Source organism: Tiliqua scincoides, chromosome 14 (assembly GCF_035046505.1).
Source record: "Tiliqua scincoides isolate rTilSci1 chromosome 14, rTilSci1.hap2, whole genome shotgun sequence".
Taxonomy (NCBI): Eukaryota; Metazoa; Chordata; class Lepidosauria; order Squamata; family Scincidae; genus Tiliqua; species Tiliqua scincoides.
This window is the reverse complement of record NC_089834.1, coordinates 1,358,258-1,376,762: the sequence shown is the minus strand read 5'-3', so window position 1 is coordinate 1,376,762 and position 18,505 is coordinate 1,358,258. Positions and strand designations below refer to the sequence as shown.

Below are 18,505 nucleotides of genomic sequence, written 5' to 3'. Positions count from 1 at the left end.
GATAGTCCATGTGTGGTGGGAGACAGACCACCAGAGAGGGTGGAGACCAGACCACCCAGTCACGTGCGGTCCACAACAATTCCAGTTTTTGCCTCAGTGGCCCACGAGCTGCTAAAGGTTGGGAACCACTGTGCTAGAGAAATGCTTCAGGAGGCGAGTGAACGCTGAAGGAAGTAAACAGCAGAGGACTTCCTGTAGCATTCTCACCTCCTGTAGTCATAAGCCCTATGGGGACGGGGGAATCCAGGACAGCGGAGTGGTTTGGGAGTTGGACTCAGAACTGGAACAGCCAGGTTCAAATCCCTGCTCAGTCATGAAGCTTCCTGGGTGACCTAGGGCAGTCAGTATCATTCAGTCTCACCTCACAGGGTTGTTAAAAATGTGAAAAATAAACTGGATAAGTGAAACAGCAGATATGGGGCCATGGATACAGGACAATGCCTGTGTGTCCAAGACTGAACTTCTTATCCTTTCCTCTCAAGCCCTACTCCCCTTATCCACAGATCTAGTCACCACCAGCATGACTTTGACATTTCTCTCCCTAACTCCCCTCATCCAGTCTGTTGCCAATTTTTGCTATCTCCCTCTTCACAATATTGCAAGAACCTGGACTGTCTTCTCTGCTCACTCTGCAAAAATTCCAGTTCATGGTCTCAACTGGACAACCGTGAACGCCCCGCTCCAAGTCCCAAGACTCTGCTGCCAAGGTCATTCATTGCTTCTCACCCCCTCAAATCCCTCCACTGGCTGCTTCTCTGCTCCCAGATCCAGCACAAGCTCCTTGTCCTGCCCTCCAGGGCCTCAGCCTTCCCTTCTCTCAAACATTCGAAGGTCTCCAGCTTCTGCAAGCAGCTACCTTTCCCAAGAGGTTCCATTTAACCCTGTGGGTCTGGCAGCAGCAAATGTCCATGTTGAGGCCAAAACAATGGCAACTCAGCAGAGCCTTTTGCTCCTCAATGTTGTACGGAACACATTTTATTGAAACACACAGAAGTGGAGCACTTTCGACTCCTGGAACAACTTCCAATTCACTGAGAGAGAAAAGAAAAAAAAATAACCAGTCCACATTATCGCCGCTTCTGGAAGATGTTGCCACGGCCCATCCCACGTCCTCTTCCTCTTGCAGCCACTGGAGGGAAAAGAGAGGCACTTTAGATGTAGCAAAACAAGCACAAGATGGCAACACTGTGGGGACCCCCCCCCCCCCCAGGATTGCTAATAACGTTTGTTTCCAAGATTCAGCCCTTCTCTTTTGGGAATGGGCTAAAAAAAGATAGAACGGAAATGCAGATTGACGAATTGTAGAAGCAGAGATTGGAAATGCAGAGATGTAGAACTGTTCTTCAGTGTCCTACATCTTGGGGTCAGGACCCCAACAGGGTGGCAAAGCCTCAGTTGTGGGGTCACGGCAACTGATGGGAATGAAAAAGGTTGAAGACCACAGGACTAGAACACCACCAGTTCAAGGGGGAGGTGTCTGGTGCACCCCTTCAGGTACCAGGAGATGGTGTCCCAGCCCTGCTCAATTGTGCTAAAACAGCTTTCAGCAGCGTCAGGCTTCAGGGTCACTTTTTCTGCTCTCTCTCTAATTAGAATATTTGGCTATAGTGAACAGTGCTGGGAGGGCGCTACAGGGGCAGTGAGTGGGCAACCATGGGGTCGGGGAGTGGACAGATAGGGGCCTGGGCGGGGGGTGAGATCGACAGTGGCTCCCCAGTCTCATAGTTTATTTATTGGGATTGTAGCAAAAAAAAAGGTTGAAGATCACTGATGTAGAAGCAGAGATCAGAAATGCTATCTTAGTGCGCAAGAGAGGAAGAAACTCACGCAGAGGACTCTGAACACACATGTGTACGGCCCACGTAGTGACCCCAGATCCAGCCACTCACCCTGGGCTTTGAGGATAGCTGCTTTGCCTCTTCCGGCTCCAGAGCCCTGGTTCTTGTTCTTCATGCTTTTCAACATGGGCGCATTTTTCAGCATATCAGGCAAGATGAGGAACCGTATTTTGCTCCCCCGGATATACACTTGCTCCAGCTGTGCCACACGCCCATCTCTGTACGTCACGGTGATGTTGGACATCTGGGAGAGAAAGTCCATCCTGCTGAGTGGGAGGCCTTGGGAGACAGCAGCATTTCCTGGCTGCCTCCCAGGGTGGAAAACTGCCAGGCTAAGAACTGCACCAGCTCCTCGATTCAACAAAGGAGAAGCCTGGACGGACTGCTCAGTTTTGGTGAAGACCATTAAGCCATTTCTGCCCAATGTTGTATATACACAACAGGTACCAAATGTGTGCACCTGTGGCCGGGCAGAAATGGGTTAATGCAATGTTTCTCAAACGGTGGGTCGGGACCCATTTGGTGAGTTATGATCCGATTTCTGGTGGGTATCCCAGAGCCCATAAAACAAGGGTGATGGATAGATCAAATCACTCATTGCCTCCAGCCCCGAGGCGATTCCAAAATCAGAGAGCTGCTAACTGCCCTGCAAAGAGCTGAGCTCCTGCAGTTTGCAGTGTTGTGCAAACAAAGGGAAATCAGTGTCTGATCCAACTTTCCAGCACCGGTGCAGCCGCAGTGCAGCCCGGAGGTAAGGGAACAAATGTTCCCATACCTTGAGGAGGCCTCTGAGACTGCCTCCCCAACACAGGAAGCAGTGCATACCCCTTTGACAAAGCAGCACCAGCACCGGACAATTGGATAGGATTGGGCCGAGCATCTTTTTTCTGGTAGGTTTTTTCCAGGTCCATGAATGACAAGTAGTGGGGGCAGGAGAAGGCTGGGTAACAGAACTCAGCCTCTCAAGCCTTGAGGCTGTTAATTAAGGCTGCCTCATTGCAAGAAATGGATCAAGGTTCCCCCCTCAAAAAAAATAAATAAATGAAATATTACTTGTAAATCCATAAATAAAAATACTATTTCTTTTTATATCTCCTCTTTGTAAAGTCTGGTAAACCTAGGTGGGTCCCAACAGAGTGTTTTAAGAGTGGGTCCCAGTGTTAAAAAGTATGGAAACCACTGCTTTAATGCACCTAAAGTGTGCCCTCATTTTCAAAACTTACAGAAGGGTGGAGAAATAGGGCAGTGAGGTGGCCAGCTCGAGTGTCCAACTACTTTTTGGATTTGCCCTGGGTATACGTGAAGGCCCCAGCTCAGCCCAAGGCAATCCATTCATCCTCCCAGGCCTACTCCGGCACATGGTAATTTCAAATCCATCCACCCCCAAGGATACAGCACTTCTGCTGGAGCTGCAGGATTATGAAAACCCATTTGACTTTGGGGGGAGGAGGAGAGAAGAGGTATATGAAATAGCCTGAGAGCTAAGCCAGGTTTCTGCATCTTCTCTATACCAGAGATCAGGCTCAATCAGGTTTTCTTGCCTGGAGAAAGACTGTGGAGCCCCCACAACAGATGAACAATCAAATATTTCTCTCTAGGCAAAGGCATGGCAGGCAGCCCTCCCTCCCAAAGCAGCATACCTGGCAATTCATGTTATCTTCGGCTTCAATGAGCTTCCCTCGATAGACTTCACCTGTGTTGGTCTCGCAGGTGACAATGTGGCCTTCGGCTTCATGCAGGACTTTAATTGGCACCCCGATGGACATGGCGGCAGCTGCGTGGGTTCAAACCTGAGAGAATGGGGAAGAGACACACTGATGTTACTGTGGCCAGCTTCACTCCATCCATTTTGCAGTAATGTAGCTTCAGTGTACGTTTTGTAAAACTCAATGACAGGTAACAGCTATTCATGCTGCACTGTCCATGGGAAAGACATTAATCACAGCAGGATGAAGCAGAGAAGGAAGAGCATGTATTGTAAGCACTGTTTTCCCCCTCCCTCAACACCAGAACCAGAGGACGTCCACTGACATTGAGTGTTGGAACAGACAAAATAAAGTACTTCTTTGCCCGGTGTGGAACTGGTCTGTGGAACTCTTTGCCACAGAGTGTGGTGATGGCACACGGCCTAGATGCCTTTAAAAGGGGATTGGACAGAATGATGGAGGAAAAGTTCATCAATGATGGGTATGTGCAACCTCATGGTTGGGGGAGGGAAAGGGGAGATAAAAGGAGACTTAGAGATGGCAGAGAAATTAAATGAGTTTTTGCATTTGTCTTCATGGCAGAAGACCTCGGGCAAATACCACTGCCCGAACAGCCCCTCCTGACCAAGGAATTAAGTCAGGTAGAGGTTGAAAGAGAAGATGCTTCAGACCTCATTGATAAATTAAAGATCAATAAGTCACCGGGCCCTGATGGCATCCACCCAAGAGTTACTAAGGAATTGAAGAATGAAGTTGCTGATCTCTTGACTAAAATACGCAACTTGTCCCTCAAAACGGCCACAGTGCCAGAGGATTGGAGGATAGCAAATGTCACACCGATATTTAAAAAGGGAAGGAGGGGGGACCCGGGAAGTTATAGGCCGGTCAGCCTAACATCTATACTGGGTAAGATGGTGGAATGCCTCATCAAAGATAGAATCTCAAAACACATAGATGAACAGGCCTTGCTGAGGGAGAATCAGCCCGGCTTCTGTAAGGGTAAGTCTTGCCTCACAAACCTTAAAGAATTCTTTGAAAAGGTCAACAGGCATGTGAATGCGGGAGAACCCATGGACATTATATATCTGGACTTTCAGAAGGCATTCAACACGGCCCCTCACCAAAGGCTACTGAAAAAACTCCATAGTCAGGGAATTAGAGGACAGGTCCTCTCCTGGATTGAGACCTGGTAGAAGACCAGGAAACAGAGTGGGTGTCAATTTTCACAATGCAGAGAGGTGAAAAGCAGCATGCCCCAAGGATCTGTCCTGGGAGCAGTGCTCTTCAACCTCTTCATAAATGACCTGGAAACAGGGTTGAGCAGTGAAGTGGCTAAGTTTGCAGACGACACCAAACTTTTCCGAGTGGTAAAGACCAGAAGTGATTGTGAGGAGCTCCAGAAGGATCTCTCCAGACTGGCAGAATGGGCAGCAAAATGGCAGATGCGCTTCAATGTCAGTAAGTGTAAAGTCATGCACATTGGGGCAAAAAATCAAAACTTTAGATATAGGCTGATGGGTTCTGAGCTGTCTGTGACAGATCAGGAGAGAGATCTTGGGGTGGTGGTGGACAGGTCGATGAAAGTGTCGACCCAGTGTGCGGCAGCAGTGAAGAAGGCCAATTCTATGCTTGGGATCATTAGAAAAGGTATTGAGAACAAAACAGCTAATATTATAATGCCGTTGCACAAATCTATGGTAAGGCCACACCTAGAGTATTGTGTCCAGTTCTGGTCGCTGCATCTCAAAAAAGACATAGTGGAAATGGAAAAGGTGCAAAAGAGAGCGACTAAGATGATTACGGGGCTGGGGCACCTTCCTTATGAGGAAAGGCTATGGCGTTTGGGCCTCTTCAGCCTAGAAAAGAGACGCCTGAGGGGGGACATGATTAAGACATACAAAATTATGCATGGGAAGGATAAAGTGGATAGAGAGATGCTCTTTATACTCTTACATAACACCAGAACCAGGGGACATCCACTCAAATTGAGTGTTGGGAGAGTTAGAACAGACAAAAGAAAATATTCCTTTACTCAGCGTGTGGTTGGTCTGTGGAACTCCTTGCCGCAGGATGTGGTGACGGTATCTGGCCTGGATGCCTTTAAAGGGGGATTGGACAAGTTCCTGGAGGAAAAATCCATTATGGGTTACAAGCCATGATGTGTATGCGCAACCTCCTGATTTTAGAAATGAGCTATGTCAGATGCAAGGGAGGGCACCAGGATGCAGGTCTCTTGTTATCTGGTGGCATTTGGTGGGCCGCTGGGAGATACAGGAAGCCGGACTAGATGGTCCTATGGCCCCAGGAAGCCCTGGGGCATTTGGTGAGCCACTGTGAGATACAGGAAGCCGGACTAGATAGTCCTATGGCCTCATCCAGTGGGGCTGTTCTTATGTACTTCAGAATGCCAGTGCAATGGAGTGGCAACAGGATGCAGGTCTCTGGTTGTCTGTCTTGTGTGCTCCAGAGACATCTCCCAGAGACATCATCCCAGAGATGTCTAACAGAGACATCTAGTGGGCCACTGTGAGATACAGGAAGCAGGATTAGATGGGCCTCTGGCTTGATCTAGTGGGATTTTGCTTATCCCTGAGGCTCTTCAAAAATCAGATAGCTGCTAATTGCCCTGCAAAGAGCTCCACTCCCTAAATAAATAAATACAAATACTACAGTACTTGTAAATAAACAAATAGAAATAAAAATATTTCTTTCTAAATCTTTTTTTAAGTCACATAAAGCTAGGTGGGTTCCAACAGAGTGTTATTTTAAAAAGTGGGTCCCAAGCGTTGCATTAGTGGAAATCCATACCATAAGCCTACAGGAGCCAGAAGCAGTTTACAGAATGAGCCTCAGCAACAAGAGAGGAAAGAACTACAGTAGATGACATTTTGGTAGAAAGAGGCCCAGGAGAATGATGCACAAATGAGAGGTTTTAAACCAGATACTCTTGTTTTGTGAGCAAAGCGGTGCCTGCGATGAACATGAACCAATGGAACAGGCAGCCCCAAATCTTTTTGCTTTAAAGCAGGGCCTTCATAAGAACATAAGAACATAAGAACAACCCCACTGGATCAGGCCATAGGCCCATCTAGTCCAGCTTCCTGTATCTCACAGCGGCCCACCAAATGCCCCAGGGAGCACACCAGATAACAAGGCCCTTCAAACTAGGGCCTGCAGTGCGGCAACATAATGATACCAGGCATGGTGCAGTGGTGGCAAAGCCTTACCATTCCACCGCAGCCTCCCATCTTCCACCACACATCACCCCAGAAGGCCCTGCGTCCCAATTTCTGCATGGGAAGCAGCATGTTTCTGCAAAGATTGGGCACAATGATAGGAGGTTGCATTGCAGAACAGAAAGGCTTTGCCACCGCCGTGCCTGGGATCTTTATGCTGGGACACTGGATCCAGCCTGTGGGATGGAGTTGTGAGTCCCCTGCTTTAAGGCAAATGGCTGCAATTACTGTATTTACTTATTAAGAGGCATTAAAGAGTAGCTGCAACAAGTTAAGACAGTGACATGACAGCATCTCCATCCAAATTTCACAGACAAGAGTACAAACGTGCTTGCAATCCCCAATTTTCACATCAAAAATCTGAGCCCTCTCACACTCACACCCACTTGTCAGGCATCGCAAAAGGCTCAACTCCAACTTCTATGTGCTGGATTTATTCACCTTGCACTTGCCCAACTTCCTCCCATCGCAGAGTCAGCAGAGGGAGCTCTTTTGGCTACAGCGCTACAACTGCCCAGCACCAAGCTATCAATCATTGAATACCCCACACCAAGTGCAGTTTATGAGGAAACAGCACACTCCTCTCATGCTCCTGGTGGGTGTAACTGTGCGCATGTGTCCTGGATGCCCCCCAAGGCCAAAGCCCAGGGAGTGAGCAGAACCTTCAGAGCCACATGCAGGGGTAGCAATTCCGCAGCGAGAGGCATGAGAAGACAGGCACCATCCCTGGTCAATGGGGACAGGCCAGGGGCAAATCACAAAGGACACAACCCAGCAAGCAGGAGCCCTTTCTGCTTCAGTGGCTTGGATCTGGCACAAAACGGATCGGCGGGAGACCCGCAGCACCACAGAGCCAGCACCACAAGCTGCAGAGACGGCCACTGGCCAAGATGCCTTTTTAAGGAACGGGGATTAAGGCTGCAATCCCATGCACACTGAGACCCGTTGAATGCAGTGGGACTTGCTTCTGAGCAGGCCTGCATGGAACTGGGCCGATCAGGCTGCTTGTTTCCTGGAAGGGGGCGGGGGGTGGAAGCGAACGCCTAGCTCTGGCTGGCTCTGTGGAACCTCCAGGCTCAGGGAACCTCTGGGCAGCAGCTGCTGGAGGCTGGAGTGCAGGGAAGGCTGGGAGCCTCTGAAACAGGCTGGGGCCTCGGAGGAGCGCAAGAACAAACCCCCCCCATCAGGCCGAGGCCCGCCTACCCCGAAGCTCAGAGTGGCCCACCAAGCGCCTCAGGGACCACACAAGGCAACAAGCAGCCAGTAGGCAGTGGAGGGGGGTGAGGAGCTCCACAGGGATGTCTTGCGGCAAGGGGCTCCAGTGGCAGGGAGTTCCACAGGCACGGCCTGCGGCAAGGGGCTCCGGGGCCAGGAGTTCCACAGGCTAATTCAACTCTGGGTCCGGAAAGACGTCCTGGGGCCTCGCGCTCCAGCAGGGCCAGGGAGCCTTCAGCGAGGGCCGCGGGGCTGCGTGCAGGGCCGGGGGGGGCCGGGCTTCCGCTCACTCACCGTCCAGCGACGCAGTTGAGGCTCCCGCTCTCTCGACGACGGCGTGAGTCCACTTGCTCTCCTCCCAACACGCAGCGCGGCGGGAAGCGGAAAGCCGGTGTTGCCGCTCTGCTCCTTCCAACTCTATGACCCGGCTCGGCCGGTTAGTGCAGCAACCGCGCCGTTCTGCTCCCTTCAACTCTATGATCGCCGTCTTCTCGGAAGGCGCGGCCGGGAACCGCGGCCGCTCTGCTCCCCCAAGTCTATGACCCCCGCGCGCTCCTCTGGAAGGGCTCGCCCGGGCACCGCGACCCTCGGGCGACAGTTCCGGCGCGTGCCGGGCCAGGCCAGGCCTCTCCCGCCCAGCCGAGGCCGCCCCGCCTGCTGGGCTCCGCGGCCCGGAGGGTCGCGTGGAAAAGTCGCCCCGGCAGCCCGCCGGACACGTGTCGCGGTCGCGCATTCACACGAGCGCCTGCGTGTCGGGCGACTCGCGTGTGAGCCGCGGCAGAGCCCTGACCGGGACAGCGAGCAGCCCCCGTGCGGCCGCCGACACGTGTCTGCGCGACTCGCACGTACCGCGGGGACGGGGAGTCGGAGGCCGGGAAGGGCAGGCAGCCGCGGCCCGCCTCGCCCAGCGCGCCCGCCATGAAGAGCCCCCAGGAGGAGCGGGAGGCGGAGGGGGCGCCGCCCGCAGGTCCGTGGAGGGCGGAGGCGGCTCTGGAGGGGGTCCGGGGCGCCCGCCCGCCCGCCCGCAGTGATTGACAGCTGTCAGTCGGCAGGAGCGGGGGCCCCGGGGCCGAAGAGGGGAGGGGCCCCGTGTCCTGGGGCGGCAGGGGCTCGCTGCGGGGGCGCGGAACCATCGCAGTGCGGGGAGCGGGGCAGCCGTCGGGCCAGGAACGTGCAGTGGGGCAGAGTCTCCCCACCGAGTCCCTCCGAAGCCCCCCCAGCGGTGAGGCAGAGCCTCCCCACCAGGGCACACCCGACCCCCCCCAAGGCACAGGCGGCGCTGCTTTCCGAAGGACCCTGCCCAGGAGGCTCTGCCTCGCTGCCTCACCTCACACGGTGGTGGGGGGGCAGGTGAGGCAGAGCCTCCCCACCCACCCTGAGAAGACCCCTCAGCCTTCCGGACACCAGGCGGCTTCCCCTGCAGACGCTGCTGAGGAGGCTGCGCTGGGGAGCTTTTGCTCACCCCAATGGGTGCTTCGGGGCCCTCCAGCAACCGTCCTCGGGAACACCTGGGCATTTTGTCCACCTCTTTGCTTTGCATCCTCACAGTGCTGGGTCTGGGCCAGATTAACACGGTAACAAAAGGAGCAAATGCTGTGGGCCCCACATTTTGGAGGGCCCCACACCCAGTGGCATTGCTAGTGGGGGGGTTTTGCTGTTAAGGTGGGGGGGGCTTCTGCATCCACAAAATATCCAACTTCTGCACAAGTAAATGACGAGATGCCCCCTTTCTGGTCTGCTTCTCTGTGTTTTGCCCATAAGGTGGGTGCCAAATCCACTGAAATCCTTTTCATGCCTATGAGAAATCCAATAAGCATTGTGTGGCTTCCAGACATTTTCAGCTGGCAGCTCCCTTGGCCCACTGACCACTCCGCATGAGGGCTACAATCCTATGTGTTGTATCAAGTGGCAGGTTTTTCATGAGGATCCTGCTGCTCCCCTGGCTGGTTTCCGTGACTCCCTGGAGAGCCACAGCTCATAATTTGGGAACCAATGTTCTCATCTGAACATTATCCCGTTATAAAATTCCAAGGAGCAGTAACCGGCTGTTTGAACATACAGGGAACTGCAGTCAGTTCTTAAGCAAAGAGAGTGTAGTTTTAAATTTAGGGACCCTTTTTAATATAAGCTGCAGGTCCCGCATTAGCTTACTCTGGCCTTGAGCAGGGGTGCCACCACCAGGGTGCCACCGCCCGGCTGTTGCTCATACAGGAGAGAGGTGCTGGTCTTGTCTCCTTTCACACAGTCTCTGGTTGCAGAAGCAAGTACTGATATCAGGTTGCCTCCACTTCCGAGAAGTTGTTTTAGAGAATTTTACCAGCTGGTTTTTCTGGATGAACCAGTGCACGAGGTGTGCAGAGGGGTAACGCTTGCCTCGCCATGCTGCGCTCCTGACTGCTGTTGTCCTCTTTCCCGCAGTGGACGACGTCCAGTTGAAAGTCCCTGTCCTCCAGCAGCTGTACCACTGGGACTGTGGCCTGGCTTGCTCCAGGATGGTCCTGCAGTAAGTACATTTGTGGGGGGGGGGGGGGCTGATGTGGCAGGAGAGGGGCTGTTGCCCTGGGCCCAGGAGGCAGCGTGGAAGTCCTCGGTTCCCAGACTTGAGTGCCTCACTAGCCAGGGCTCCGTGAAGACAGAAGGGAAAATGTGGAGCACAGTTAACGTCAGCCTTGGCGCTTTTGATTGCTTCTGCTTTCTGAAACTACTTTGTGAATTTTGGCTGATAAGCAGTATACAAATATTCTTAATAATCATGGCTTACAAGAGATGCAGAAGGTTGGGTTGACTTGATATAAGAACTCTGGTTCGAATGGTGACCTTCCTGTAGACTGCACTTCTTGTGGTCAGTTGGTTTCTTTTGAAGTGCTTGCAGAGGAGCAGCAGCCTGTCCTGCCCGTTCAGTCCTGAGCTTCTTGCCGTTTTTCCTGTCTGGCTTCCATCCCACAGCCGATGCCTTTTGTGTTCCGCAACTGACAGTCTTTGTGTGTGGCCTGGGTTGCACTTGTGGACCTGTGGGCTGCCCTGCTGAACTCGTCTTTCCTTCCACAGAGGAACCACGAGCTTTAGGTGCAGGAGAATGCCATGCCTATTTAGAGGGCCACTTTGTAGATAAGAAGCAGAAGAGTTTCATTTCTCTCCATCCCTTCTGCCAAGACGTTAGTCCATGCACTGGTAATCTTGACTACTGTAACCCCCCCCCCTTGATCCACCCTCCCTCCCTCGCTTCCAAATTGAACTCCCACAACTAGATTTCCTACCCTCCACTTCATTTTTGAATTCCAGTGGCTTTTCCTGCATTGTGATTCTAGTATTCTTATTGTCAGGTCATCCCCATTACCCATTCAGAATGAACTGCCCACTCCTACTTTCTTCTCCCACCTCCACCTTTTGTCTCTCTTCTGTTTGCTGCAGTCGGGGTCTGGTTCAAGCATGAGCAGTTCGGACAGTGGTTCCCACACATGTAGCACTGGGACCCACTTTGTAGAATGAGAATCTGTCAGGACCCACTGGAAGTGAGGTCATGACTGGAAGTGACATCATCAAGCAGGGAAATTTTTAACAATCCTAGGCTGCAATCCTACCCATACTTATCCAAGAGTAAGTCCCACTTACTACCATTGTTAAATATATATATATATATATAGCTTATTAAAAGTACAGGTCTGTAACATTTCCCCAAATGCACATACCATGGGAGCATCAATTCTAATATATTAAAAATAAAATATTGAAATGAATGGGGACCCACCTGAAATTGGCTCGCAACCCACCTAGTGGGTCCCAACCCACAGTTTGAGAAACAATGAGTTAGAAGATCAGGGACTCTGCCTTGGGCTCAGATGCTCCTTTCTGTCCCCCTTGTTCATGAATTTCCCACATCTTCCACATTTTATCAGTTGTTCAGCATTGCATCAGCTCTCGGAATTAGACCCAACTAGGATTGCCTGGAACCATGGCTTGCAAACCCAGTGCGAACCATGGTTTCAGGATGACCTTGATTGCCATTAAGCATAGTTATCCCCAACGTGGACGTAACATTTAGTATAGATGAAGCGGATTATAGATAAGAAGGGAGGTGTTTATGAGTGTGTTTCATTATGGGACCTGATCTAGAGCCCATTCAGCTGACAGTTTTGAGCCAGAGCACATTCCCAGTCTCCTGCTTCCTGATCCCCGACCACGGTCAGTGTCTGAAGACACTTTCCACTGGATGTTCATCAGGTTTTTTTCCCTTAATCCACCAAACTTTTGCCTGTTCATGAAGCATCTCAGCCATAGTTGTCTGACCCTGTTGAACTTGCATAAGCAAACTAGTTCTCAACAGCTGAGATCAAAGTCCTTTTCGATCGATGCCTCCTATAAGCTTATATGGCCTTGTAAATCTATACGTAAAGGCAAGAGTAAACTTCCAAAAGGAAGCAGTCCTTCTACCTGTGCAGTGAAGTACAGCAGATGACTCTCAGCCTCCTCCCCTCACCCTGCACGTTGTGTGTGACTCTTTGGGGGTGGGGCAGGGTTCTGTCTGTGAGGGCTTAATGCCTCCCTTCTGCTGCATGGGATGGGGCAAACAGATGCTTAACGCCGCTGCTTTCACCTCACCGCTTGGCAGGTACCTGGACCTCCTTGACGATGAAGAGTTCCAGAAGGCCATCCAGGACTTCCGCCTGACCAAGAGCATTTGGACCATTGACTTGGCCTACCTGATGCGCCACTTTGGGGTCAGGCATCGATTCTGCACCCAGACCCTGGGGGTGGACAAGGGCTACAAAAACCAGGTCAGCTGCCCAGTCCTGGTGGTGGGGTGTGGATGCTGTTGCCCAAGTGCTGGCTCAAAGCCCAAGTGGGAAGCCTTTGGAAGGCTGCTGGGCTGTTTCTCCCCTTTCCCCTCCACCCTAAACACTTTGTTTTTCGTATTTGTGAACATGTCCAGGTTGTTTGACTTTGGAGCCATTGGGCTGTTATAACACAAGGCTGGACTAGATGGGCCTATGGCCTGATCCAGTGGGGCTCTTCTTATGTTCAAAATCTGCAGATTTTCCAATCCAGTTGTAAAAAAAAACGTTTTTACGGAGTGTTCCTTACCTTAGCACACAAATTGCACAGGCTGCACGGTGGTCTCCCGTGCTCTCTAAAGCCACTTCTGGGCTGTGCCAAGACCCACAACCCCCTCTCTTGGCCCTTGTGTGCTTCAGAATGAATCACCAAAGTGTTTAAACACTTCTGCGATGTATTCTGAGGCACTCCAGGACCAAGGGAGGGGATGGAAGGCCTTGGCGCAACCCAGAAGTGGCTTTGAATGGCTCTGGAGGCTGCCCTGCACCCAGCGCAGTTTGCAGTGTTATGGTGAAGAACTGTTATTTTTTAACTTTCTAAAAATGTTTTGAAAGGGACCAATTTTTTTTTTAAGCGCCTGGAATGACCTGAAAGTGGCTTCCAGGAGTGCCAGAGACTGTCCCTTACCCTGCAGACAGTCAAATCCACGAGTGCCAAGACCGCAGATGGCAAAGGACCGTTGTAGTGGTGACAATGACACTGCTTTTTGGAGTGTCTGTTCATCACAGGCCCAGATCGGTGCTGTCCAGAGCCATTTCCGTATCCCTCAGAGGAGAAGATCAGTCAGCATTCTCAGCTTGGGAATGGCTCTCTGATGCCTAGACATGCCCCTTCTGATCTCAGAGGCTGTAAGAGAGCGATTCCTGAGCTGAAGATGCAGATCAACGTTCTCCTCTGAGGGATAAGGAACTGGCTCTGGACAGCTCTGATCTGGGCCCGTGATGAAGTCACCATGATGTTGTTGTCTCCCTGAGAGTTGATTTCATTCTTACTGACCTTGTTTGTCTTCCTCAGTCGTTCTATAGGAAACATTTTGACACCGAGGAGAACCGAGTCAACCAGCTGTTTGCACAAGCCAAGGCCTGCAAGGTGCTGGTGGAGAAATGGTGAGCCCCGCAGCGACACCTCCCACGCCCTCTTGTGCACCACCAGGGCAGTCCCATGTTCCAATTCTTCATGCAGATACTGTTGAGAATACTTGGTCCCCGAAGGTGAATCACCTGGAGTCAGCCTTCTGCAGTGTCGGGAGGGGTTAGGAAGGACGGGTTGTACAATAAGAAGCTGTCATAGCTTCTTCTTTTTTGGTGCTTTGAATGCTCACAACCTGAGTCTTGCACAATTGACTTGATGTGCTGGGGAGGAACATGAGTGGTTTGGGGCAGAGAACGGGCCAGCCAGGGGTGAGAGGGGGAGGATCTTGGGTGACAGTGGCACACACTGAGATCCTATCCCTCCCCTTCCGAGCCCAGACCTCCTCCCCAGGAGCCTCCTCAGACTTACACCGGCAAAAGTGCTGACGTAGGCCCACGGAGAGCCATTGGAGGCCAGGCAGCCTCCAATTGGCCAGGCCAGATTTTTACTGTCCTCTCTTGGGCCCCCCCCCCCCAAGCATACTGTCTGGTTGTGCCCCCCCCCCCCCAAGCATGCACTCAGTCAGCAGCGCTGCTGCTCTGAGCTGGCGGGAGATAGTACTGGGCTGTCAGAGGCATACCTGTTTGTCCAGTTTGCGAGCCTGGATCTAATTCAGTGAGCAGGTTTCAGCAGGTGAGGAAGGACAGAGGGCCTTGTCTTTTCTGCTGGCAAATGATCAGTGGTGGTGGTGGGGAGAGCACTTGTTCGACTCTTTCACCAACAGCTCCAATCCCACAACATGTCAAAAGGGCAAGATCTGTAAAACCGGTGGGCCGGAGTGTTCCACCCTGACGGGGGGGATTTGGCTGTTTAAAAGACCTCTTTGCTTTGAGGACGATGACTCTGAAAGTAGTATTTGCTCATGTGTTTGAAAACAGTGTTATTTTACTAAGTAAGCCCGTTGTGTTCAATAAGAGGTGCTAATCCACTGTTTCCCAAACTCTCCGGGTGTTTGGGAGCTACAATAAGTCTTTCTGGGGGAGAGGAGAGGACAGCAATGCAGTCCCCAGGATTTTGCTGCTGCAGGTGACAGGGGCTTTGTTTTATCACCAGTAGCTGCAGCAGCATCCCAGGCGCACAGGGAGCCCCCACAGAAGTTCCTCAGGCCTTAGAAAAGTTCTTTAAAAAATCACAACCCATTTCCGGTTTTCAATCACAAAACCACAAGTGGGTTGCAATCTTTTTTTTAGATTTTTCCGAGGCTTGGGGAGCCCTGCAGAGGCTTCCATGGGGCTCCCCACATCCCTGCTGCTGCTGGTGAGTAAAACGAAGCACCTGCTGTCCCTGGCAGCAGTGTAATCCTGCACTCCTCCCTCTCCACCCCTTAAAGGGGCAAAGACAGAGCTCCTCAGGCTGAGGCATATGATGCCCCAGTGTGTGTACCTCTGCGCTAATCCTGTTTTGCTCTCCAGAAACAAACACCTCTACTCATGAGTTGCATAGGAAACCGCCTTATATGGAGCCAGACCATCTAGCTCCTGGGCCTCTGAACCCTGGGTGCGGTGCAGCAGAATCCGCCTTCTGGTCATGGAGCAGTGCAGTTGAAGCCTTCCTGTTCTGCACTGCAGCCTCCAGTTTTTGCTGCTGATCTTTGCACAAACCAGCACTGGGTAGCTGCTCTTCCCCCCCCCCCCCCCCGCCGAAATTGGGGCTCAGAACCTTCTGGGACAACAGACAGTGGAAGCGGCTGCCTGATGTGAGTTTGTGCAAAGATCTGCTGCTAAAACTGGAAGCTGTGGTGTGGAACAGGAAGGCTTCAGCCAGCCACATACAGAAAGCTAATCCTGGTGCACACCAAAGCTAGTTTGGAGCAGTGATTTAGCTGGACCGCCTGGTCTTGATTCTTCAGTTTTTCACCCAGGTATTTCTCAGCTAAGCACAATCTGCTAGATTGGCCCCTGGAGCCCTGCAAAGCTAGAATCTGGGGGCCTGCCTTTGGGAGTCCAGAACTAGCTTGCAGCACAAACTCGGGTGGCTGTGTATGTGCTCAGCCCTTGAGAGATGCTGACTCCAGCATCCAGCACAGGCTCTTGCATCCAGTCCTGAGCAGGTGACTTGGGATCGTAGCCCTTCTCTCCCAGATAAGGCTGTCACAGTCCACAGCCAGAAAGCTGCGGGGGGGGGGGGGGGGCTAGACAAGTCTCTCTAGGCAGAGAGTTCCACAGCCTGGGCATCATGGTAGAGAAGGTCTTTCTCCTCATTTCTGCAGATCTGGGGGGGGCAGGAGGAGGCGGGCAGCATGCTGTTTGGGGCTTTCATGGTTTGTAGGATAAGCACTTTCATTCTGTGCCCAGAAACCGGCTGACATAGCATTGTTGCCTGTCCCCAAAACTGGCTCCAGGGGGACTCTGTGGCTCTCCTGGGCTCCCCAGCAGTGGTAGGAAGGAGCCCCCCAGGCCACTGTGCCTTCCTTTGCCTTCACAGCACGGTGACCATCCAGGACATCCAGGAGCACCTCTCCAGGGGCCATGTGGCCATCGTTCTGGTCAACGCGGTGCTGCTGCTGTGTGACCTCTGCTCCAGCCCAGTCAAGTACTGCTGCTTCCTCCCCATCGGCCAGAAATGCTTCTGCCGGAGCCCCGACTACCAGGGCCACTTCGTGGTGCTGTGTGGCTACAACAAGGCCTCAGGGAGTATCTATTACAACAACCCTGCTTACGCTGACCGTGAGTAGCTGCACCCTCCACCTGCCTGCCTTTCTCTTTGGCCCGGACTCTGCACGGTCTGTCCTTGTCAGACCGCTGAAGTCCAGCTTGGGCAGGTCCGCCCTGCTAACGAGCGCTGTGCTCTCTGCTCTGATATGACCTGCTCTGATGCAGGGTCTTCTGTGTAGCCCTCATGCCCTATTTACCTGCCTCCCTGAGTGCCATCTGGTCCTGCCCCCACAGGGACATGCAGCACCAGCGTGGACAACTTCGAGGAAGCCCGGACGAGTTACGGCACCGACGAGGACATCCTGTTTGTGTATTCGGACAGCTGACGATGGGTCCAGGGAAGTTGTTTCCAGCCTGCTGTTAGCCCAGTGCCACTGTGGCAAGTGGCTGTCTCAGGAGTCCTGCTGCAGAGACATTCTCCCCAGACCGCAGCAGCATCAGAAACCAGGCGTTGGGTGAGCGATGCCACCGTCCTGTCACCATTGTGTTATTCTAGGTGAGGACTGTGGGGACAAAAACCTCTGTGTGTGTACTCGCTCGCTCACACACTCTCAAACACACACCGTACTATTTTAATTTTGCACATTCTGAGACATTTTAAAATGCAGAATCAAAGCGTTGGCTTCCTGTTGAACATTAACCCTTCCCCCCCCCCAGGAGTAAGGCTCTCACCTGGCCACAGGTGCGGAGAAGAGGTTTAAGTGGGGCAGGGGAAGGCTGCTCCCTCACCCAACCTGGGCATATCACGGGATAAGCTAAAGTGCCTGGATGGAAATCATGGGGGAGAAGCCACAGCTGTCTGAACTGAAAGAGGAGAGGAGAAACAGCAGCAGCCCCCTGCCACTCAATGCCCTTGCAGCAGGAGTAGTCCACCATCTTGGCAAGACAGTGTGGGAGCAGGCTGGAGAGTGTGTGGTGAGGTGGCTTCACCCAGCAGGCAGCGAGGGGGCACATTCATCACGTCATGGCAAAACCACCTCCAGTGCAGTTGTGTGAATCACCTTGTTGCGTCCCATCAGCTTGCCCAGCTAAAAACTGCTGCCACTCCAGGCTCCAGTTGCTTTGGTTCTTGCTGTGGTCTCCAAAGGGCTGCAGAGTCCTGGACACCCGACATCTCTGCAGAAGCACATCTGAGAAGAGCTGTGAAGCCAGGGGTTCCATCTCAGCATCAAAGTGAGCACCCTCAGTCCAACCGGCTCCAGGGGCTTCTCTTGAACTGGGGACTGCAGCCCACAGCTAGCAGCTAGGAAGCACTTTGAATGGCGCTTATCCCTCTGCCCCAAGCAGCTCTCCAGAGCTAACTGCCTAAGCCACCCTGGACTTGTACAGTTCCAAAGAAGAGCAGCGCCATCAAGAGCAAGCCAAACTGGCTCCAGAAGGCAGACTCAAGTTGTGTTACAATTCCTGCCTCCAGCAAGTTCTGTGTGCCCTGACATCACCCCTGGAGCCTATTGGAAGCTGGTTGTTTGTGTCCAGAACTTTGTCTCAGCCAGCTTATTTGGGGACTGGTTGCAGGCACCAAAAGAGCCGGCCCCCCAGCTCAGAATTGAGGCAGCAGCAGCACCTGGAGTGCTGCTTGGGGCCACAGTCCAGGCACCTCCCTGCCAGAGCTCAGCTGTTCTACCTCATCGCTCTTCACTCACGTTTTGACTCTGCTTGAGGATGGAGTGGCAGTCCCTGCTGGCATCCAATAAACTTTCATACCGTAACGCTCGCTGTGTGTTTCATTTCAAGTGCTGCGAGAGATGGTGACTGGACCGAGAATTATGGGCAGTGTGCCTGAAATTAGGCCTGAGGCGGGGGGGGGGGAGAAGCTGCTCTTCAAGAATGCCTAAATAGTAGCAATGACATTTGTTGGCTGGTTCTTGACCTCTTCTGCTGAGGAGGCTATG

The 18,505-nt window shown here is 52.5% G+C and overlaps 2 protein-coding genes across 3 annotated transcripts; one reads left to right on the top strand and one right to left on the bottom strand.

Moving 5' to 3' along the window:
• Window positions 1-957: 957 nt before the first annotated feature.
• On the bottom strand, window positions 958-8,384 carry SNRPD3 (small nuclear ribonucleoprotein D3 polypeptide). The gene is made up of 4 exons (XM_066609931.1): window positions 8,290-8,384; window positions 3,479-3,628; window positions 1,890-2,082; window positions 958-1,129 (listed from the first exon to the last, which is right to left on the bottom strand). The coding sequence occupies exons 2-4, from the start codon at window positions 3,602-3,604 to the stop codon at window positions 1,068-1,070; spliced, it is 381 nt and encodes a 126-aa protein (XP_066466028.1). The 5' UTR covers window positions 3,605-3,628; window positions 8,290-8,384; the 3' UTR covers window positions 958-1,067.
• Window positions 8,385-8,595: 211 nt separating this feature from the next.
• On the top strand, window positions 8,596-18,322 carry GUCD1 (guanylyl cyclase domain containing 1). 2 transcript variants are annotated; one of them, XM_066609820.1, is made up of 6 exons: window positions 8,596-8,962; window positions 10,414-10,498; window positions 12,605-12,770; window positions 13,843-13,934; window positions 16,384-16,625; window positions 16,848-18,322. In XM_066609820.1, exons 1-6 carry the CDS (start codon window positions 8,914-8,916, stop codon window positions 16,937-16,939), a joined length of 726 nt encoding a protein of 241 aa, XP_066465917.1. In that variant the 5' UTR covers window positions 8,596-8,913; the 3' UTR covers window positions 16,940-18,322. The 2 variants fall into 2 exon arrangements, with proteins under 2 accessions (XP_066465917.1, XP_066465918.1); XM_066609821.1 differs by lacking the exons at window positions 8,596-8,962; window positions 10,414-10,498 and adding an exon at window positions 11,084-11,166.
• Window positions 18,323-18,505: the final 183 nt, after the last annotated feature.